This window comes from Phyllobates terribilis, unplaced genomic scaffold, assembly GCF_046119375.1.
Source record: "Phyllobates terribilis strain yellow unplaced genomic scaffold, ASM4611937v1 Scaffold_7__3_contigs__length_470593459, whole genome shotgun sequence".
NCBI lineage: Eukaryota > Metazoa > Chordata > Amphibia > Anura > Dendrobatidae > Phyllobates > Phyllobates terribilis.
This window is the reverse complement of record NW_027362767.1, coordinates 317,735,183-317,759,877: the sequence shown is the minus strand read 5'-3', so window position 1 is coordinate 317,759,877 and position 24,695 is coordinate 317,735,183. Positions and strand designations below refer to the sequence as shown.

Below are 24,695 nucleotides of genomic sequence, written 5' to 3'. Positions count from 1 at the left end.
TCAGTGACAGAAAAAAATAACAATGCCGAAAAGAAAAGAAAAAACAGCTCATCTGGCTTCAATAAATATCCATATTTTCTGAATTTGCTAGCAGGAAAACACAATTTGCAAAAGGTCATTTGATCAACCGCTTTTGTCCAATTTAAACACATCATTTTTATGAATTGAAACCATATTTTGTTGGGGAGGTGGGGGGTTCGCATTATTTCGCTAAGTTGAACTGTATCAGCGTGTGCGGCGTACCAATATTTTAAAAGTAATTTGTAAAAATAAAATGTATCCACGTAGCTGTTAATAAAATCCACACTTGTGAATAAAACATTTGCATACATATCTGGAGACATTATAGGTAAAATTGTGAGTAGACATTTCTATTGTTTCTTTTCATATCTTTGAAGAAATGTACAGTATATAGTCACTTCTACTGGCAGGAATTGTTGCTTGCTGAGAAAATCAGGTTGCATTGAAGCAGCACAACAATATAGATGGACATAGGGTTTAGGATCCTTCTGTAGGTTAAGCCTTTGTACATTTGAGAGCCTCCCCTTTAAAAGTTTTAGGTACCTCACCAAATTATGGGGTGAGCCACAGGAAAAGTGAAACATCTTTGTAATGCACTTTACAGCAGTTCTCTGCTCTGGCTAATGGAAGTATGCCCTTACTCGGTGCTCCTCCATTATCGTTACTTGCTCTGCTGATTAGTTTGTGTTATCATGTAGGCATGATGTGTAGCAGAGTAAGAATTTCTCACATTATTCTCTCTCAGCACCACCATATTAATTTGGCAATCTTACCATGTTATAAATCGCAAGTTTTTCTTGAATATAATCCCTTATACATATCATGTCCCGCAGGGTGATTATATTTGGCCTGTGACACCAGAACCACTACCCCTATTTGGGGCCATTATTCTGTATGGAGGACTATGTAGGGCCCATTATGCTGTATGGAGGACTATGTGGGGCCCATTATTCTGTATGGAGGACTATGTGGGGCCCATTATACTGTATGGAGGACTATGTGGGACCCATTATTCTGTATGGAGGTCTATGTGGGGTCCATTATACTGTATGGGGGATTATGTGGGGCACATTATTCTGTATGGAGGATTATGTGGGGCACATTATTCTGTATGGAGGACTATGTGGGGCCCATTATTCTGTATTGAGGACTATGTGGGGCCATTATACTGTACGGAGGATTATGTGCGCCCATTATTCTGTATGGATGACTTTGTGGGGCCATTATACTGTACGGAGGATTATGTGCGCCCATTATTCTGTATGGAGGATTATGTGGGGCCCATTATTCTGTATGGAGGACTTTGTGGGGCCATTATTCTGTATGGAGGACTATGTGGGGCCCATTATTCTGTATGGAGGACTATGTGGGGCCATTATTCTGTATGGAGGATTATGTGGGGCCCATTATTCTGTATGGAGGACTATGTGGGCCCATTATTCTGTATGGAGGTCTATGTGGGGCCCATTATACTGTATGGAGGATTATAAACCAAGCAATGTGAACTGAGGTCTAAGATGGTAGACATGCAAGAAATAGGAGCATGTTCACACTAGCAAAAAGAAGCAAAACCTACAAAAGACAAAAATATATCTCATACCCTTCCATCATTATATATAAATGTAAAGCAAAGTTGCATAATAAATATAGGGTACTTAGTGAACTATTTTTGATCAAAAAAAGTATACAAGCCGTCCCACCAGCGGCAAGGTGACCCTAAATTGGGACGGTACCTATACTGTCTATATTAAAAACCTTACTGTATATCAAAGTTGAAGTAATGCATATAAAAGGGTAGACAAATAGGACCGGGTCCCAACTCCAGACCACCTAGGCCCGTGGTAAGCTACATATATACTAATCAGCTCAACAAAGGGGATGCCACACCCTTAAATTGCACAGAATGCAAACAAGACAAAAAACCAAGCAATGTGAACTGAGGTATAAGATGGTAGACATGCAAGAAATAGGAGCATGTTCACACTAGCAAAAAGAAGCAAAACCTACAAAAGACAAAAATATATCTCATACCCTACCATCATTATATATAAATGTAAAGCAAAGTTGCATAATAAATATAGGGTACTTAGTGAACTATTTTTCATCAAAAAAAGTATACAAGCCGTCCCACCAGCGTCAAGGTGACCCTAAATCGGGACGGTACCTATACTGTCTATATTAAAAACCTTACTGTATATCAAAGTTGAAGTAATGCATATGAAAGGGTAGACAAATAGGACCGGGTCCCAACTCCAGACCACCTAGGCCCGTGGTAAGCTACATATATACTAATCAGCTCAACAAAGGGGATTCCACACCCTTAAATTGCACAGAATGCAAACAAGACAAAAAACCAAGCAATGTGAACTGAGGTCTAAGATGGTAGACATGCAAGAAATAGGAGCATGTTCACACTAGCAAAAAGAAGCAAAACCTACAAAAGACAAAAATATATCTCATACCCTACCATCATTATATATAAATGTAAAGCAAAGTTGCATAATAAATATAGGGTATTCTGTATGGAGGACTATGTGGGCCCATTATTCTGTATGGAGGTCTATGTGGGGCCCATTATACTGTATGGAGGATTATGTGGGGCACATTATTCTGTATGGAGGACTATGTGGGGCCAATTATTCTGTATGGAGGACTATGTGGGGCCCATTATTCTGTATATAAGGCAATGTGTGGCCCATAATAGTATTACGATGACTATGTGGGCCCCATTATACTGTATGAAAAACTATGTGGGGCCATTATACTGTTTGGAGGACTATGTGGGGCCCATTATTCTGTATGGAGGACTGTGTGGAGCCCATTATACTGTATACAGGTTGCCCCGCAACTTTGTTCAAGTTTTTCATTTTGGCCCTCTGCATGTTTGAGTTTGACATTCCTGATCTAGACTGTCATACTCAAGACTTACTTTTTAAGGCAGTCATCTTTTTAGGAGTAAAGTGTCGCACACATAGCCACAGCACCCAAAGACTTCTTAGTGGCTCTCCTGTGTTTTTATGTGTGACTTATGGAAGAATAATAGAAATGTTCCATTGGATGCCATATTAGCGAGCTGTTCACCCAAAGAAGCATAGCCTTTAGGGTAATAGTGTGCTTTACAAAGCGTAAAATGGTGGCACCTTGGGCATCCATTGCTTCATAATGGGGACTCTGCACCAAGTAATTATTTTTCTTGACCAAGCCAAAAACCTGGGTCATTTCTAAGAGCAGAATCAATTTAAAGAAGCACTTCTCCCATCAAAGTTTTTATCCACTTAATATATTGCAATCATCATATTATATAGCACTGTGTACTTACAATTGCTCATTTTGACTTTCTACCCAGTTATCTTTTCTCTGCTCTATGTAGAAACAGAAAAGTCTCTTGTCCCTGCATTTATCAATTCCTGACCCAGCTGCTCCCTCCTCCGTTTGCCAGAGACTTTTTCAGTGACTTATGACTCATGTAGGGAAAATTTACCTCCTGTTTCTAGATAGAGCTTAGAATGATTCAGCTAGTCAATTTTTAATCACGTGATATCATAGACCTAATGAAAAAGAGATGAATTAACTGGGTAGAAGAGCAATTGTAAATACACAGTGCTAAATAATATCATGATTGCAATATATTAAGAGGATAAAAACTTTGATGGGAGGAGGAGCGCTTCTTTAAAAGTGTTATTGAGAAGTAAATTATTTTTTACTATTAGCCAAAAAACAAACTGGCAGGTAGTTGCGAACTTACCGCTCCTGCTGGCTATTCAGCTGCTCCACATTAACAGAGCAGCTTGTCTTACTGGCTGTTCTGTTGACGAGGCGTGACCGCTGACGTCATACTGATTGACAGCCAGCTTCCCGTACTTATGCAGCTGGGAGCCGGCTGTCAATCAGCATGACATCGGCAGTCACACCCCGTCACCAGAGCAGAGCAGAAGAGAAGCCTCTGCTCTGCCAGAGTGACGTCTGCGGAAGCCGCAGAATCGCCGGTGGAAGCGTTCAGTGACCGCTTTGTGCCGGCAAAGATCTGTGCTGGGCAGAACAAGCAGGTAGTTAGCAACTACCTGACTGTTAATTTTTTACAGTCCCAAGAATTAATATAGTTTTGGATAACTCCTTTAAATGTCCTACAAACAGGTTTATGACCCAGTTGTAGTAATAGCGGTATTAAAAATTAAGAGACACTTGTACATGCTGTATATCATGCAAAAGAAATGTTGATGTGTTTTACCAATTGCAATCAGTAAATAGACGCAAGTTATCTAGAGCTGTGAGTGGATAGCAGGACAACAATAGTGGGGTACCACAGGGCTCCGTCCTGGGACCTGTATTGTTCAACATCTTTATCAATGATTTAGATGAAGGAATTGAGGGTAAACTGATTAAATTTGCTGATGACACAAAGCTAGGAGGGATAGCTAATACTAGAGAAGAGAGAGAGAGGATTCAAAAAGACCTAAATAAACTGGAGCAGTGGGCAGCAACCAACAGAATGGTTTTTAACAGGGAAAAATGCAAAGTACTACATCTGGGCAATAAAAATGAAAAAAACATATACAGAATGGGAGGAATAGAGCTAAGCAACAGTACATGTGAAAAAGACTTAGGTATACTAATAGATCATAGACTGAACATGAGTCAACAGTGTGATGCAGCAGCAAAAAAGGCAAATACAATTCTGGGATGTATTAACAGAAGCATACAGTCTAGATCACGTGAAGTCATTATCGGTCTTTACTCCTCTTTGGTCAGACCTCATCTGGAATACTGTGTACAGTTTTGGGCACCACATTTTAAAAAAGACATAGACAAACTGGAGCAAGTTCAGAGAAGAGCGACCAGAATGGTGACTGGTCTGCAAACCATGTCCTATGAGGAACGGTTGCAGGATTTGGGAATGTTTAGCTTGCAAAAAAGAAGACTGAGAGGAGACTTAATAGCTGTCTACAAATATGTCAAGGGCTGTCACATTGTAGAAGGATCATCTTTATTCTCATTTGCACAAGGAAAGACTAGAAGCAATGGGATGAAACTAAATGGGAGGAGACACAGATTAGATATTAGAAAAAACTTTTTGACAGTTAGGGTGATTAATGAGTGGAACAGGCTGCCACGAGAGGTGGTGAGTTCCCCTTCAATGGACGTCTTCAAACAGAGGCTGGACAGACATCTGTCTGAGATGATCTAGTGAATCCTGCTTTGAGCAGGGGGTTGGACCAGATGACCCAGGAGGTCCCTTCCAACTCTACCATTCTATGATTCTATGATTCTATATTCATCCATATCAATACATAAACTTTTGTTGTCTTTGATTTTTCTATAAATGACTACAATGAACTTCACCTTGCTGTAAACGTTAATATATAGCTCTATGTATGTGATGTCTTGATCTTGAGTCATCCTCTGAACATGTTTGTCCCTCATAGAGAAAGCACTGTGTATTGTAAGGAAAGCCTCTCAATGACATGTTGGCTTCTCTAAGCAGATCTGCTTGTTCCTGGACAATTTTCTGAACATCTGTGAAAGTTCAAAGTTTGTGGAAGAGAACATTTTTTGGCTTGGCCTCAGTTAAAACTGTAAATATTTACTTCTTCCTTTTTTCTTCCTCCACCTTAAGAAAAATGAAGTCGGAAGTTTTCCATCTTCAAAGGAAATAGTCATTCAGTGGTGGTGCTTTTTCTACCTACACTTTATTGAGATCTTTGATAACAGTCATGCCTGAACATTTTTAGATGATCTTTCAGGATATCTCACTGTTTAAAATGGGTGGGGGGTCATAGCCCCTGTTTACTGATTCAAAGTGATTCAAACAAACAATTGAAATTAGGCTATGTTCACACATTGCGTTTTTTTAATGCGTTTTTAATGCAAATTTTCAACTGCTTTTTACAGTATCAGCAAAGTCTATGATATTCCAGAAATTTCATGCACAGAGGTTGGTTTTTAGTTGATCAGTATTTTGTGCTTTGCAAAATACAGCATGTCCCTTCTTTCAGTGTTTTTTCACCCATTGGAAGTAATGGGTGGTGAAAAAAACGCACCAAAAAATGTAGGTCTGTTTTTTCAGCGTTTTTTGTGCCAAAACCAGAATGAGATTTTTTTTCACTGAACTTTATGTACATGCATAAAGAGACGAAAGGACAGTGAAAAAAATGCACAAAAAAAACAAGCAAAAAGGCAAGAAAAATCCTGAAAAACCTCCTGTCAAGAGATCAGGTTTTGCTGCAGAAAAAAAACGCTGAAAAGACGCAATGTGTGAACATAGCCTTAAAGGAAACCTGTCAAGAGGATTTACCCTTATCATGCAATATGAGCACTTTATCAGGCTCCAAATAATAGTTTCCATCATGCCTTTCTTTCACCTAAGCCTGTGTTCATATGTCCAGTAGTGATCCATTAGAACGGATCCAACAGCAGTCCATTGGCAAAAAAAGTTGTGCAGACACAACTTTTTAGTCTGTTTTTAAAAAGCTGATCTCTGCTGGATCCGTTGGGGTTTTTTTTAACATTGAAGTCTATGGAAAATGGATACGTTAATTATCTGTCCGTTTTTCTTTCATTTGTAAAGGATCTATTTTTTGCTTACTGGATCCGTTACAAATGGAAAAAAATGGATGGCTAATTTACAGATCTGTTTTCCATAGTCTTTAATGTTAAAAAATCGATCCAGCAGAGATCAGTTATTTAAAATCGGACCAAAAGTTGTGTCTGCACAACTTTTTTGCCAACGGATTGCAGCTGGATCCGTTCTAATGGATCATTACTGGACATGTGAACTAAGTGTTAGTGCAATGTGTGTAAAAATAATGATTAAATTCCAGCACTTGTGTACCAAGGCTAGTCTAGGAGAACAGTCACTCATCCCTTCATCTTGCTTGTATCACACCCACATTTGCATGATTGACAAGCCAGCATGTGCAGGAATAGAAGGAAGGAGGAGGAAAAAATCCCTCTTTTCCTCCACTCTGCTCATGCTGATTTGTTAATCATGCCATTGTGGGCGTAATACAAACAAGAAGCCGGGATGAGTGATGCTGTTCCTGGACTAGTTCCCGTACACAAGCGCTGGGAGTACAGGGGTTATCCAGGACTTTGCTTATTTTTTGCTATGGGGCTGTTCTGCCCAGTGCGGAAGTCTACCAACTCATGGACCGCTCCTGCCATCAATTCTGTGGCTACCGTTGATGTCACATCGACAGAGTAGCTTCTTCTCTTCCATTCTACTTTGCTGATGGGGCATCTCTGCCATTGCCAAGCTGATTTACAAAAGGCTCCCTGCTGCCTAACTGTGGGGAGCTGGCTGTCATTCAGAATGACATCAGCAGTCACACCCCATCAACAGAGCAGCGCAGAAGAAGAAGCTGCTCTGTTGATGTGAGGTCAAATGAATCAACAGAACCACCGACAGGAGTGATCCGTGACCACTCTGAGCCAGCAGAGATCGGCGCCTGGCAGAACAAGCAAGTAATTAGCAACTGTATGTTCTTAGACTCATAGCAAAAGTCAAGCAAAGACCTGGATAACCCATTTAAAATTGAAAAGGGTTGTCCACTACTTTTACATTGATGACCTATCGTTAGGATAGGTCATCAATGTCTGATCAGCCAGGGTCCGACACCCGGCACACCCGCAGATCAGCTGGTGTCTGTGTCGGCCGCTGGCAGGAAGTACTCACTTTCCGAGCTGCTCCATCTACTTGTAGTGGCCGGAGCTTGGTACTGCACATCCGCCTCCTATTCAAATCAATAGGAGGCAGATGTGTAGTACCGCACGGCAGTCACTACAAGTAAACGGAGCAGCTTGGCAGGTGAGTGTTTCCTGCTGCCGACACCGATAATAGCTAATCGCTGGAGTGGCGGGTGTCGGACCCCAGCTATCAGACATTGATGACCTATCCTAAAAATGGGTCATCAACATAAAAGTTGTGGACAACGTCTTTAATGTTTGCATACTCGGCGCTAACACTTAGGTGAAATAAAGACATGATTGGAAATGTTAGCCGCTCTCCAATTACGGTACATTATAAGGGTAAATCCCCTTGACAGGTTCACTTTAAACTAGATATAGCGCCTGCAGCCGTCTACCAGGAACGACAATGGAGAAAAGCTGAGCAACCTACCTATTGAGTGTTTATGACATATTGTATACAATGGATATATTCCTTTGATCTGTCATAAGAATGGCTGAAAACTGAATATCTACCGTCTGTTAATATAAATGTATTTTTCAAAAATGTTAAATATACCCATTTTAATAAATATCTTCTGGGTAAATATTGAAAATTAAAATACAGTGGTGGCCAAAAGTATTGGCACCCCTGCAATTCTGTCAGATAATACTCAGTTTCTTCCTGAAAATGATTGCAATCACAAATTCTTTGGTATTATTATCTTCATTTAATTTGTCTTCAATGAAAAAACACAAAAAGAATTGTCCTAAAGCCAAATTGGATATAATTCCACACCAAACCTAAAAAAGGGGGTGGACAAAAGTATTGGCACTGTTTTGAAAAATCATGTGATGCTTCTCTAATTTGTGTAATTAACAGCACCTGTAACTTACCTGTGGCACCTAACAGGTGTTGGCAATAACTAAATCACACTTGCAGCCAGTTAACATGGATTAAAGTTGACTCAACCTCTGTCCTGTGTCCTTGTGTGTACCACATTGAGCATGGAGAAAAGAAAGAAGACCAAAGAACTGTCTGAGGACTTGAGAAACCAAATTGTGAGGAAGCATGAGCAATCTCAAGGCTACAAGTCCATCTCCAAAGATCTGAATGTTCCTGTGTCTTCCGTGCGCAGTGTCTTCAAGAAGTTTAAAGCCCATGGCACTGTGGCTAACCTCCCTAGATGAGGACGGAAAAGAAAAATTGACGAGAGATTTCAACGCAAGATTGTGCGGATGGTGGATAAAGAACCTCGACTAACATCCAGACAAGTTCAAGCTGCCCTGCAGTCCGAGGGTACAACAGTGTCAACCCGTACTATCCGTCGGCGTGTGAATGAAAAGGGACTGTATGGTAGGATACCCAGGAAGACCCCACTTCTTACCCCGAGACATAAAAAAGCCAGGCTGGAGTTTGCCAAAACTTACCTGAGAAAGCCTAAAACGTTTTGGAAGAATGTTCTCTGGTCAGATGAGACAAAAGAAGAGCTTTTTGGGAAAAAGCATCAACATAGAGTGTACAGGAAAAAAAAAGAGGCATTCAAAGAAAAGAACACGGTCCCTACAGTCAAACATGGCGGAGGTTCCCTGATGTTTTGGGGTTGCTTTGCTGCCTCTGGCACTGGACTGCTTGACCGTGTGCATGGCATTATGAAGTCTGAAGACTACCAACAAATTTTGCAGCATAATGTAGGGCCCAGTGTGAGAAAGCTGGGTCTCCCTCAGAGGTCATGGGTCTTCCAGCAGGACAATGACCCAAAACACACTTCCAAAAGCACTATAAAATGGTTTGAGACAAAGCACTGGAGACTTCTAAGGTGGCCAGCAATGAGTCCAGACCTGAATCCCATAGAACACCTGTGGAGAGATCTCAAAATGGCAGTTTGGAGAAGGCACCCTTCAAATATCAGGGACATGGAGCAGTTTGCCAAAGAAGAATGGTCTACAATTCCACCAGAGCATTGTAAGAAACTCATTGATGGTTACCAGAAGCGGTTGTTCGCAGTTATTTTGGCTAAAGGTTGTGCAACCAAGTATTAGGCTGAGGGTGCCAATACTTTTGTCTGGCCCATTTTTGGAGTTTTGTGTGAAATGATCAATGATTTGATTTTTGCTTCATTCTCTTTTGTGTTTTTTCCTTGCAAGCAAATTAAATGAAGATAATAAGACCAAAGAATTTGTGATTGCAATCATTTTCAGGAAGAAACTGAGTATTATCTGACAGAATTGCAGGGGTGCCAATACTTTTGGCCACCACTGTAGATTTGCAAATATTTAGCAGTGAATATTTACAGAATACTCAACTCATCAATTTTTCTTTTCTATGTTAAGAATTCCTTATGAATTGCAGGATCGAACTTGGGATGTGTTTTCATTATCGTTCAAGACTGTGTTTTTTCACAATTTCATGAAGACATGCAGTTTCTGACAAATTTTTGTGCCTATTAAAAACATAAATTGAGCACATTTATAAAAATTCTAATCTCTTTATAAATTTTATGTCAGCCCTAATGGTACAGTTACTGGATATAGATGGTGCACAGAATGATCGGAATTGAATGGAATCAGTGTATAGTGGTGTACACTCGCTAAACAAGAACTTAGCTGTTTAGGATTTACTCTTCCACCATGTTTTACTGGTGTGACCTGCTACAAAATATTTTAAAGACTGAAAGTGTTGCACGCTGTTTCTGGTGCAACATTTTAAGCTGCAAACCCAAACTGAGCATGAAAAAAACCCTGACAGCCAAACAGTATCTAAGTTTGGTGCACATGAATGTGCTATTGATTTCCTCTGTAATGCAAACCAAATGACAACCGCGTGTCTCTACTTAGAATTACAACTGGTATTTATGACACTTAATCATCAATAAAAAAATATAATTGTACAGTAAATACTTTAATTGGCTATACTTTAATGGATGGTATAGACACCAAAGCCCAAATAAAATGTATATCCCAGAATTCGCTGAAGGAGAGAATCGGGCAGGCTGCATTTATTGCACTACGCTATTGTTGGGGAAGTGTATACTGTATCCATTAATAAAGAAAGAAAGGAAAAGTTGAGCAAGATAAATAAAGGGATGAAAGAATGAGCAGGTAATGAGCAACTTGTAGGGGATAGACTGAAGTATCAGATTATAATTTATGATTTTGTCCCTTAAATGTTATTTGACCATTTCAGTTGAATGTGCTGCAACTATATACCTTGGTGTTTGCTGAACTGTAGAAAAAAGACATGGCCTGCACATCCAAAAATAATACGTTGATTTAATGCCGCCAGGCAAAAATTTACAAAACTGAATATGAAGTTCTTAGTTTAACCTTCTGATCAAACTATATGAAGCCCACTACCACGTCATGGTGAACCTCTCGTGGGTCCCTAACTTATTATAGCCTTAAAGGTGCGGTCCAGCAACCCTCCCATTTGCCACAGGCTTTTTTAATAGGAGACTGCAATAGGGGTTCTGCCTATTTTTGCTTTCAGTTCACAGTCTGAGAGCATGTGGAAGGTGAGTTTTTTGCTTCGTTCACTTGGTGTTGGTGCTGTGGGGTGGCCATTGTTGCTTTGGTTCTGTCCCTGTGGGTTTGGGTGGCCTGGAGTGATGGCGACTCAGCTTTACAGCATGGGTGCTGTGAGGCACCAGGTTGCCTGCCCTGCTGGTGCATTGTCGCTGCGGTGGTGGTGGTTGGCGCACAGTGCTGCACCTTTTAAGGCTATAATAAGTTAGGGACGCGGTGAGAGGTTCGCCATGACGTGGCAGTGGGCTTTTTACAGTCTGATCAGAATGTTAAACCAAGAACCTCATGTTCAGTTTTGTAAAGTTTTGCCTTACGATATTAGATCAACGTATGATTTTTGTATGTGCAATGTAGCACATTCAACTGAAATGATCACATAACATTTACGGGACAAAATCATAAATTCTAATGTGATACTTGAACCTATCCCCTAATAGTTGCTCATTACCTGCACCTTCACCCTATGATTTTTGGATGTGCGGTCCATGTCTTTTTTTTTCTGCAGTTCAGCTTATATACCTTGGTGTTCCACCATGATGCAGTTTCACCTGAAGATAAAAGTTCATGGTGATAATGATATCTAAATAGATGCAATTGTTTTGATGTTCACAAGGGTCAAGAAATACTGTTAGATGCATCGGATTAATATGATATGTGACCATAATGTAGATGAGTTAGGCTTCTCAACAGTCATATCACTTGAGTCCTGAGCTGATTGATACAACAAACTGGCGATGTAATGCTGCCTATACACATAATGCTGTGATTGGCAAAAAATGTGCAGGTTAGTCTTTTGGATCTTTCATATCAACAAAGTGTCAACGGCTAAAAAAAATCTAACCTGACCAATTATGTTTTTGCCAGTCAGTGGTCTACATTGGCTAAGTTGAGGACCTCAAAAATTTTAAAATTGACCATTTTATCTTACTTCTATCTTATGTGTATTTGCAGCTTAATGGCGCTGTCCATGAATATTTTGTTATTGCTGCATAGTCATATAAATGATGAAAATAATCACTCTGCTGTCACCCCGGTCTTGGCTACATCAGTCACATGCACTGTATTCGAGATTTCACGGCTGTGGCCTGTAAACAATGACTGAGCTCAGGGGTGATGTCAAAGTAGATGGCGCAAGCTGCTGAGCCCAGTGGTTGGCAGAAACTGTCACCACTGCTGCCAATCAACAAAGACTGCAGCAATGGCATCGAGGCATTGCTAGACCCAGGAAGGGTGATTGTTGCTGTATTTTTTGTTTTTAACATCCCCAACTTGTGCAGCAATAAAAATGAATCCTGGACAACCCCTTTAACAATACTTCTGAAGGTTCTGTTTAAATTTTTTGGAGGACACCTAGTCAGCCTCCAGTTGTCAATGGCCAACGATAAGATCTAAAGAGAAAAATAAGAAGCCATTAACAACTGTACATAGACATCTCCTATATGATAACTGCATCACTGAGCTGCTAGTGTTCTGTGTTGCTGACAAATATAGGTATTATATAGCTCTATAATGAAACTTTATATAGAATATTTCTTTTATAATGAACTCTATATTATTTCCCTTAAGGAAAAAAAAAATTAAAGAATGTATGCAATACATCATCCTGGGTCTACTTAGAAACCATACCTGCCTGAAGGCAAAGACCAGCAAGTTAGGACAGGACAAAGGAGCTTCCATTCTTTCCATGTCAGACCACTGCAGTTTGATCTTCTCAGTAATAGAAATTGCTATACAATAAGTAGTCTCTGCCATATACTTTTTGATGTAAAAATTCACACTAGGTGAATGATGGTATTACACACCATAGTCACATTCTGCAGAAAAATAATCAGCAAGGATTTTAGGACATAACCCTCATCCCAATATTTCTCTACAATCCAACCATTATATCACATATGAAATAATGTATCTTCTTCATCAATGCTTCACCTAATGTATCTTACTTTATTGCCTACATACATTTTGTTTCTTGTTTCTAACCTGAGGTTAGCTCTACATAACTTTTTATTTCAAGGTGTTCATTAAAGGAACATGTCTCCTGCTTTTACTAAGCTCTTTATACAATGTGACAGTAAAACTTTTATTAACGTCTCTCCCCGCTTCTTGTATCTCAGATTTCATTGAGAGCGCTATAGACCTGATATCAGTCGTTTTTTTTAGAAAAATGTTTTCAAAAATACTTTTTTCCAATCTGATAGTCTCCAACTTCTAACATTTTCCCTCAATTGAAACGTTTTCCTCTTATGTGTTTTTGTTTTTTGTTCTACTCACTATTTAAATCATAGAACTTTCAGTCCCAGTTTAAAGTGCGTCTGCAATAAATGGAAAGATTAAATTGCTTCCAATTCTTTGACCTATTTTTACATAATCCTAACTGGAATTACTGAATTATCATAGCTGCCCCTGATAGATGTCACAGATTAGGCACAGAGATGCGTCCGCTTTTTATTTGTACCTGTGCCGTGTTGATTGAAATCTTTGATATTGGTTGTTTTGTACATTTCTAGATGCTTAGGATCTAACATTTTTTGATTTTCTATATTGGGTGATTGTACTCTCTATCATTTATTTTCCATCTGCAATGTATAAGCCACCTGTTTAAAATATGCATGTGACATCAGTATATACTTTGTCCTTCTTTAGTTTACTACAACTTGACACTATACGCACTTCATCCAGCTGTATGAAAAAAGTTTTATCAACTGCATTCTAAGATTAGCAGATGGACTATACCAAGAGGTCATCCATTTATATATATGCTATAGAGAAGTAAACATTCCACAAAGGATCTTCTTGGGAGGCGGCATTCTATATATCCCTATGTCATATGTTACCAAACACTTGTCAGAGGTGATTACAGCTCAGGACGTCAATGTCAGAATGAAGAGAAACAGTTATTAATGTGACTGGTGATCTATTTATGCAAGGTTTGTGGGAGCCATAAATGATCTCATATTTATGTTTTCCTTTCACAGGGAGGAAAGAAGACCTATCAGGGGCCATGTGCAGGACGAGATTGCAGCGGGGGCTGCAAATGTTTTCCAGAGAAAGGAGCTCGAGTAAGTTTTTTTCCTTTTACATTGGATGGAAACATTTGCAACTAACTCTTATCTCTTAATTTTTTTTTTCACAAAGTACATCTGGAGAAACAAAAATCTAGTAACATCATGCATCTGTGCAAGAGACCGAGAACATCTGTGGGACCATGTGGTCCTCTGACCTAATTGGGGACCTGTAAGACATTGGCTCTTTCACCCTCTTTGTAGCTGTCATGCAGCTGAACATTTGGTCCTGCAGGTTTTCCATTCAGATCTGATTAACAGTGTTATTTGAGCAGACTCTCGAAATTTTGTGTAATTTCACATTGAATCTACAGATATATTCATTTATCCAGAACATTCCATTCCATTCTGGTCTGTAATCTGTATACTGCAAAGGAATGGGCAAATGATAATTATGTTTACATTGTTACATACTAACATGACAGTGAGATGAAAAAATACATTTCTCCATCTAGATCATGGTATGCCATGTTACTCCAGAGGTGGTGAAAAACCACCTTGTTAGATTGCTGCCATACACTTAATGGGGTTGTCCAGTGAAAATACGTTCTTACCTATCTACAGAAGAGGTGACACCTTACTGATCAGTGGTTGTCCCACTGCTGGGATCCACCTTGATTGGCAGATCTGATAATTTTTTATCCCCAATAGGGAGCTTTTATCCTGGTTATAAAATGGTGCAGGGAGAATGCCTGAGCACCGCTCCATTCATTCTCCATGGAGCTTCTGGAAAAAACTGAGCTCAATGCTCGGCAGTCCCATAGGGAATGAATGGAGCAGCAGTCGAACATGCACAGGGTTGCTTCATTCTAACAGGGATAAAAGTTCCCCATTCTGCCGTGTGGTGCTAGTCCCAGTGGTCGGACCCACACCGACATAAAACTTATCAGATAACCTGTGGATAGGTGATGACTTGTTTTCACTGGACAACCCGTTTAACAATGCTCCGCAAGCTTTTCCTCCTGACTCCCACACATAAGAAGAGAAAAGAAGTCACTAACCCCTCTGAGCATCCATGAATACTTCCAGAAATCTTAAAATTTAATATACCCAATCCTTTTTTTCCTCCGAGATCTACTAATGTGGAAGACTTATGAAACCCCCCTATGCACTTTAGATAGTCTATATAGCAAAATTGTGGTGGTTAGCCATATATCAAGTGCCGCAGATTTAGGGAGCCTACCCTTCTGGCCAGAGGCAAAGTCGCTGGAAAGAGGGACACTCCCTGTAGAGACCCCCCCACGTGCATTGCATAAATGGCCTATGTAGGTGCTAAAATGGTTCAAACCTCTGGCCGTGTTGCAGTAACTTCTCAGAAGTTGCTTATTATTTCAGATATTGGAATAAGTATAAATGGAAATATCACTCATTTTAACCAATCATACACAGATGATGACTTGTCACATTATGTGAGGAATGAACATATAAAGAGAAAAAAGGCAGGGCTCCATAGTAAAGAAATCATATATAAAATGGAGATGATATTATGAAAGTGGTGGCATTTTTCTGCACTGAATAAGTAGATGAGAAAAGACATGGTTACCTTACATGTAGCTGTCTTCAGAATGTGGTGCATTGTAGTCAGTGTTTCTTATGGTATGCCGTGTATTAATAATGAAGGGGTTCTCCTACTAAATGATTACTCAACTGTTCATCACCTGGACCCCCATCAACTTCAAGAACAGGGGTCTTTAAAGAGGTTGTCTGGTCCAAATTGACAAATCTGCAGTCACTCTGTGTGACTGCAGACTTATGAATCCCCCCAGTGCACCCACTGTGCACTGCGGGTATTCGCCGGTTTCTGAGGCGGGACCAAAGGGTACTTATATTCTATATATACCCCCGGCCAGAGCCCGTCCAGTGGATATCAAGTGTACGCCCCCTAGTCTGCCACGCCCACTGGACGTTCGTGTCACTAGTCGGGGCGCGACTTCGCTCAATACAAGTGTATGGCCGGGGGTATGTATAACACACATATGCCCTCTGATCCTGACTCAGAAACCGGCGAATCCCCACAGCACACAGTGCATCCACTGGGGGGATTCATAAGTATGCATCACACAGAGTGACCTCAGACTTATCGATTTGGACCGGACAACCCCTTTAAATGAATGGAACAGTTGTGTACATACAGTATGTGGCCTGGCCAAAGTCCCATTCACTTGTAAAAGTCTGATGGAAATATCTGTTATGTCAGTCCTATAGTAGTTAATGAAGGGGTGGTGAAGCATGCAACACCTTTCTATTCACACAGGGGACTTTGGGACCCCCATTATCAGGATTGGTGGAATTCCAGTAGAAGGATCCCCTACATTCTTATACTTCTCAAAGAAGTAAAATTTAGAAAAACATAAGTATATGAGAAAGAAAATATTTATATGAGCCACTTGTTGCCAGAAAGTTCCTGTTTCTCTTTTTCTTCAGCTTCCTTAGATATTAGAGTGGTAAGCCCTAATTGGCATCTACCCACACGGGGAAAAGATTGCTAAGTAGAGAGATATGCAGGACATCTGTTCTGTGTCCAATTCCTGTAATTTTGCTGAAAGGCCACATTAATGAAGGCAGCATGGCATCTTAATGTGGGTCAAGTGAGCTGATAATATTTTTCTATGACCAAAGAACAATGGAATCAAGCTCTGTCACAGCTGCTGACCATAACATGGACAGATCAGGAGCTCACATATCTGTCTTCTACTCCTCTCCGGGGCCTTGGCATGGCTGTTTGAACTGGCTTTAGAAGTGTTGACATTGTACTAAAAGCTGCTGGCATCTCTTTTGTGGGGATGTCACAAAGATTTGGTCTGTTTTCACAGGCAATCTGAGAACAGAAAGTGCTTCTTCATTAGGCACATCTGGCAATCTGGGGACCATATTAACTTCTCCATGTTGGTGTCTTTAGTATTTTTCTTGAAGCCATATTTTGTTTTGTTTAGTTCCTAAAACACATTTAATCCCATTCATATCAATTGTAATGAGCTTTAGCTTCATGTAGTTTGGGAACTTTCATACTTTCAATGTGTTTGCCAGTGGTACAACATGGGTACAAGATGTGTTTCATTCAGCATTTTATTTTTAGATTTTTTTTACATATTTACTTATTTTATGTAGTATATGACACACAGGGGCAGAATATTCCTTTAAGGGGGCTATAATTACACAATTATACAGAATCAGTAATGCTTTCTCTCCAGAGCCCCTGGCTGTCATTGACAGCCACAGCATCAAAATTATTTGTATTGCCACTATTTAGAGCGGAATAAGGACTCTGACATATAGTTATTTTAGGGTTAAACTTACATCTTCTTATGTCAATATCCTCTGGACTGATTATCCTGATCTGCTGTACTGTTGGAGACAAATCTAAAAGGACTGAACTAATTTTATCTCATGGGAAACAATTTTTGGAAGGGAATTTCTGCACAGATTTTTTTTTTTAGTTAGAATCCTAATTACAAAAGTCTCCATGTCTATAAACATTTAGCAACTATCTCAGCAATGGTGTTGTTATACAGTGCTATGCAAACCTTTTAGGCAGGTTTTGAAAAAAATGCGTCCAAGTAAGAACACTTTAAAAATCGAAGTGTTAATAGTTTATTTGCATCAGTTAACAGAATTCAAAGTGAGTGATTAAAGATAAATATAATCAAATAAATATGTGGAGATACCACACTTTTGCCTTTAAAGCAGCATCAATGCATCAATTCTTCTAGGTACACTAGTACACTGCTTTTGAAAGAATTCAAGAAGGAGGTTGTTCCAAACTTTTTGTAGAACTAACCACAGATCTTCTGTGGATGTCGCTTGTGCAAATCCTTCTGTCTCTTCATGTAATCCCAGATATACTGGGTGATAATGAGATCACGGCTTTTTTGAAGGGAATATCACCATTTCCAGGACTCCTTTTTCTTTTGTATGCTGCAGATAGTTATTAATGACATTGGCTGTATGTTTGGGGTCATTGTCCTACTGCAGAAAATTGGAGCCAATCAGGTGCCTCTTTGATGGTATTGTATGATGGATAAGTATAAGCTTGTATTTCTTAGTATTGAAGACACCAGGAAATTGGCATCTTCCAGGACTGTAGACGCAGTGGTCGGCCAAGGGAACATAGTGCGGCAGATGGTCACATCATGCTTACCTCCCTTCAAAATGGGAAGATGTCCAGCAGTGCTATAAGCTCAGAACTTGCAGAACCAGTGGGACCCAACTGCACCCATCTACTGTTCTGGGAAGTTTGGCCAGAATTGGACTTAATTGAATAGCTGCAGCCAAAAACAAGACATTCAACATGGGACAAAAGGCCAAGTAACTTAACTATGCGTGAAAACATAGGAATTGGGGTGCAGAAAAATGGCAGCAGGTGCTCTGAACTGATGAGTCAAAAATAAATGTGAAATATTTTACTGTAATAGAAGGCATTTTTCTGGCGAACTGCTAGAGATTGCTACAACAATGAGTGTCTGCAGATAATAGTGAAACATGGTGGAGGTTCCTTGCAAGTTTGCGGCTCCATTTCTGCAAATGGAGTTTGTAATTTGGTCAGGATCAATGGTGTTCTTAGTGCTGAAAAATACAGGCAGATACTCATCCATCATGGAATACCATCAGGGAGGTGTCTGATTGGCCCCAAATTTATTCTGCAGCAGGACAACGACCCCAAACATTAAGCTAATGACATTATGAACGATCTTAAAGGTTTTATCTGTGACTTTTATTATTTTTGCACATCGGACTAAGAACTAACAGACAGATAGTTACTAACTACCTGCCTGTTCTGCCTGGTACCAGTCTTTGGCTTAAAGTGGTCACAGACCACTCCTGCAGGCAATTCAATGGCTTCCGGGGACGTCACATTGACAGAACAGTGTCTTCCACTCTGCTCTTTGGATGGGGCGTCTCTGCTGATGTTATACTGATGTTCCTAACTGCGGGAAGCCAGCTGTCAATTAGCATGATGTCTACAATGACACGCCATCGACAGAGCAGAACGGAAGAGGAAGAGTTGCAAGAGGTGAAGTGAAGCAGGAGCTGAACCGCCAGAGATTGTCCCCGTGCAGAACAGGCAGGTAGTCAGTAACTATCTGTCTGCTAGTTCTTAACCCCAAAATCCTAGATATCCCCTTTGAGCATAAAAAAAAACCCAAGTGATGATTTGAGCTCTAAACAGCCCCAATCTCAGCATCAACATGCCTGTCTGGATTTACATGAAGAGCCAAGTATTTGTGCAAGCCTACAGAAGATCTGTGGTTAGTTCTCTAAGATGTTTGGCAAGTTTATGAAAAAACTGTGTGTAAGTATACCAAGAAGAATTGATGACGGCAAAGGCTGGTCACACCAAATATTGATTTTATTTAGATTCTCTTTTGTTAAATCACTCTGCATTTTAATTGCTAAAAATAAACTATTAACACTTCTGTTTTTATAAAGTATTCTTACTCTGCAGCATTATTTCCACATCTGCCTAAACATTTTGCACAGTACTGTATATCCAGCAGAGATTCACCTCCTTAATACTCCTCTTAATCTGCTTAACAGCAAATGGCTGTAAACTAGTCTGAGCTTAAAGATTTACCCTTCCATAGAAAAAAATGAAAGGAATTTGTTTCAAGTTACAAAAGTCTGCATTTAGATAAGCAGAGAAAAAAGAAAAGTTATAACCACCAATTAACCTCATTCTCCACCGTAATTGTGTGAGAAGGAAATTATTGGTTTCATAAGAAAAACAATGTATACAGTCACATAGTAAGACAATACATGCATTTTTGAGCTTTAATTGTATGGGCGTAGATATTGCAGTGCCACAGGATAGGATAGATTGTGATGATCAACTGATGGTGTATATGTATGAATGTGCATTGGGACCTAGACTCAACCAGGAGACAGCTGGGGATGGGGGTATTTGGTACCCTGTGCAGTGCACTCTGCACTATTATCCTTTCTTTGCTTCTACTGCAACAGATCTACGAATGATCCTCTCTTTTGCCCCCTGGCAAAGGATGAGAGAGTAATAGAAATCAGCCTGAGTAACTCTCTCATTCGCTGTAATTTTGGCCTAGAGTAATAGAGTCATACAAACAAGGGTTTCCCACTTGGACTAGCCTCCTATCTAGATAGGGGTTGTCTCATTGTGAATATCCCATGTAATGTGAAAATTTACCCCAGCAGTCTGGGAATGTCCCTAAACAGCTTTTTTTCTGTTGCAGCACCTACTACAGCGAAAATATAGTATTACATGTAAGCATTTAAAGGTTTGTTAACATGTGTTTATCATCTAATCTGAGAGCAGCATAATGTAGAGACAGAGACCCTGATTCCATTGATATCTCACTTACTGGGCTGCTTTCTGTAGTTTTGATATAATCAGACTTTTTTCAGCAGGAGATTATCACTAGAGGATAAACCTGCTGCCATGTAGTCCTCCATATACATGAGCTGTGTACAACCCCACCCCCACCACTGATTAGTAGCTTTCTGATTGGCAGCTGTTTGTCTGCACTGTGCACAATCAGTGGTGTGAGTGGGGTTATACAGAGCTCAGCATTCAGAGAACTGCAAGATCTGCAGCAAATACAATCTGTCCAGTTCTCTGGCTTTACATTATACATGTCAAACTCTGGCCCATGGGCCAAATTTGGCCCACAGGGTGATTTAAGATTTTGCCCGCGACACCAGGATCACCATTCCTATGTGGGGCCATTATTCTGTATGGAGGGCTTTGTGGCTCCCATTGTACTGTATGGAGGACTATGTAGGGCCCATTATACTGTATTGAAAGCTATGTGGGGCCCATTATTCTGTACGGAGGACTATGTGGGGCCCATTATAATGTATGGAGAACTATGTGGGGCGCATTATTCTGTATTGAGGACTATGTTGCCCATTATACTGTATAGAGGACTATGTGAGGCCATTATACTGTATGGAGGACTATATGAGGCCATTATACTGTATGGAGGACTATGTAGGGCTCTTTATACTGTACTGAAAGCTATGTGGGGGGCATTATACTGTTTGAAGGACTATGTAGGGCCCATTATTCTGTATGGAGGACTATGTAGGGCCCATTATATTGTATGAAGGACTATGTAGGGCCCATTATACTGTATGGGAGACTATGTAGGGCCCATTATATTGTATGGGGGGCTATGTAGGGCCCATTATACTGTATGGAGGACTATGTAGGGCCCATTATACTGTATGGAGGACTATGTAGGTCCCATTATTCTGTATTGAAAGCTATGTGGGGCCCATTATTCTGTATGGAGGACTATGTGGGGCCTATTATTCTGTATGGAGGCTATGTAGGGCCTATTATTCTGTATGGAGGACTATGTAGGGCCCATTATACTGTATGGAGCACTATGTGGGGCCCATTATACTGTATGGAAAGCTATGTGGGGCCCATTATTCTGTATGGAGGACTATGTGGGGCCCATTATTCTGTATGGAGCACTATGTGCTGCCCATTATACTGTATACTGGTTGACCTGCGACTTTGTCCAAGTTTTTCATTTTGGCCCTTTGTGTGTTTGACATCCCTGCTCTACATTCTGCTACTCTTTGATGGGGTAGCAAAAATCTGGTGACAGATTCCTTTAAATGAATCACAATTCATGCAGTTTATAGATGGATTGGGTCTACTTTCTATTAGAAAGAAACATGAGGGCAAGAGCTTTATGCCGGTTTCTATATACCTACCTACTGCCCCAGTCCTGACAAATCATAGCCCTTTGATGATGCAGGCAGGGAGAGAATGAACACAAAAAGTACTGTATGTATTAATGAGTAGCTCTTATATTACTGGTGCTATAATTTAAAGGTCTGTACTAATGATGGATTTTCATGAAAAAGTTATATAGCTTTCCTCTAGAGTCCTTGGAATTAGTATAATGCACCCTGGCCTCCCTATTTCCCAACAATTTGCCTGGTTAGCTCCACAAGATTAGATTCCATGTAAATAAAGCTGCATAATTATAAATGAAGAGAAAAAGTAACCATACAAAATAATTAATATAACCTTTCTTTTTATGTCCCAGTATAAAACCATAGACGCCCTCATTGTTTATACCGTTTGTTACTAGAGAAGACTGGGACTGGGCGCTGGCATTAGCTTCATACTAGATCCTTTGTATGGCAGACATGACCAATGGAGCACAACATCTAATAATGAGATCTTTTGAGGTTTAGTCTCTTTTTTTGGAATTTCTTATGGGAAAAAATAATTTATTATAATTATTTACCTGACAATAAGTATACTCCAAACACGTACAAGTAAATTAGCGCTTGTGTGCGTTGGACATTGAGAAATTAAATTGTGAGCTTCACTGGAAACAGGGTCTGAAATAAACATAGCGAAGTAGAAGTACCTTCTCATTTTTCTACCTGATAGTTGCTCTATTACTTGTTCTGTTTTGGTTATGTTCACACTACTTTTGACCCCGCATTTGAGACTCTGTCAGGGGCTTCCGTCTGAAGCCCCAAAAAACAGGATTCGGGCGAAACACCTGAGTATAAAGCATCATTATAGTGAATGGTTACAATAGGGGTTATATATCCAAATACCATTTTTTGAGACTTCCGACAGAAGACCCTGAAGAAGACTTGAACGTGGGGTGGGGGTGAACCTAGCCTTATATGCACTTTTGTGCCCATTTTTATTATTTATACTTTGTATATCCTTTACGCATCTTTTACTCTTTTTCTTTTCAGATGATTACTGTTTTTTGTGTGTTTGTTCTTTGAATTATGCGTTTTACACTACACTCCATTTCTGGACACCCTAGTAGAATTTAACAAGGCCACCCTTTGTTGTACCCCAAGCCAGCAGACCATGGGCAAGAACTAATGGAATTGAAATGCATTTGTGATTGCAACCCTACCATCATTCTTTTGATTTGTCTGGATGTATTTTATATTTTGAATTTATTAAGGGAAAATATCTATTTTACAGGCTGCTGCGTGTAACTGTGGTGGCCTGAGATACCTCTGATCGCTGCAGTTAACCATTTACATGCCGCTATCAAACGCTGATATTGATATTTAAGTGGCAAAATTGCCAGTGTGCTCCCCTTAGCTCCTTAGTAATTTGGATTCCATGGCAGCCTGTGGTCCCCCGAGAGCCCCCATAGCTGACTTCTTAGTCCTCCTGTGAAGCTCAGCCACAAGGGGAACTGAAATTTCTCTATACACTGGAATATTGTAGTATTACAGTATATAGTATAAGTGATCAAACGAAATAAGGTTCAAGTCCCTTAGGCGGACTAAAACAATGGAGCAAAAATAAATAACCCCACTTTTCCTCGTCAAAAATAAAGAAATAAAAAAATAAACTGTATCATTGTGTTTAAAATATCTAAATATAAAATTACTTAAGCAATGCATTAAACACAGAAAAGAATAAAATAATCGAATCACCAGACCTGCAGATTTTTTGTCTTTGCACTGCTCTTAAAAAAAAGCAATAAAAAGTGATCAAAATGTCACATCAACCCGAAAATGACATAATTAAAAACTAACGCTCAGCTCGCAAACAAAGCAAGCTCTCACTCACTCAGCTGCAGTGATGAAAAATTTAAGTTACAAGTCTCAGAAAATGGCAACGGATTTTCTTTTCCAAGGTTCTGAATTTTCTTTAACTACAAAAAAAAAATATATATATATATATTTATACACATACTGCTCAAAAAAATAAAGGGAATACTTAAACAACAGAATATAACTCAAAGTAAATCAAACTTCTGTGAAATCAAACTGTCCACTTAGGATGCAACACTGATTGACAATCAATTTCACATGCTGATGTGCAAATGGAATAGACAATAGATGGAAATTATTGGCAATTATCAAGACACACTCAATAAAGGAGTGGTTCTGCATGTGGGGACCACAGACCACATCTCAGTACCAATGCTTTCTGGCTGATGTTTTGGTCACTTTTGAATGTTGGTTGTGCTTTCACACTCGTGATAGCATGAGACGGACTCTACAACCCACAGAAGTTGCTCAGGTAGTGCAGCACATCCAGGATGGCACATCAATGCTCGCTGTGGCAAGAAGGTTTGCTGTGTCTGTCAGCGTAGTGTCCAGAGGCTGGAGGCGCTACCAGGAGACATGGAGGGGGCCGTAGGAGGTCAACAACCCAGCAGCAGGACCGCTACCTCCGTCTTTGTGCAAGGAAGAACAGGAGGAGCACTGCCAGAGCCCTGCAAAATGACCTCCAGCAGGCCACAAATGTGCATGTGTCTGCACAAACAGTTAGAAACCGTCTCCATGAGGGTGGTATGAGGGCCCGACGTCCACAGATGGGGGTTGTGCTCACAGCCCAACACCGTGCAGGACCTTTGGCATTTGCCACAGAACACCAGGATTGGCAAAGTCGCCACTGGCGCCCTGTGCTCTTCACAGATGAAAGCAGGTTCACACTGA

The 24,695-nt window shown here is 40.1% G+C and overlaps 1 protein-coding gene across 3 annotated transcripts in view; it reads left to right on the top strand.

Annotated features, from left to right (window-relative positions):
- Positions 1–24,695, top strand: part of COL4A6 (collagen type IV alpha 6 chain) — a 276,656-nt gene that overhangs the window by 87,636 nt on the left and 164,325 nt on the right. For all 3 annotated transcript variants that reach the window (XM_073641112.1, XM_073641113.1, XM_073641111.1), the window contains exon 4: positions 14,184–14,267. In XM_073641112.1, coding sequence (XP_073497213.1) covers positions 14,184–14,267 — 84 coding nt within the window. The remainder of the gene's footprint in view (positions 1–14,183; positions 14,268–24,695) is intronic.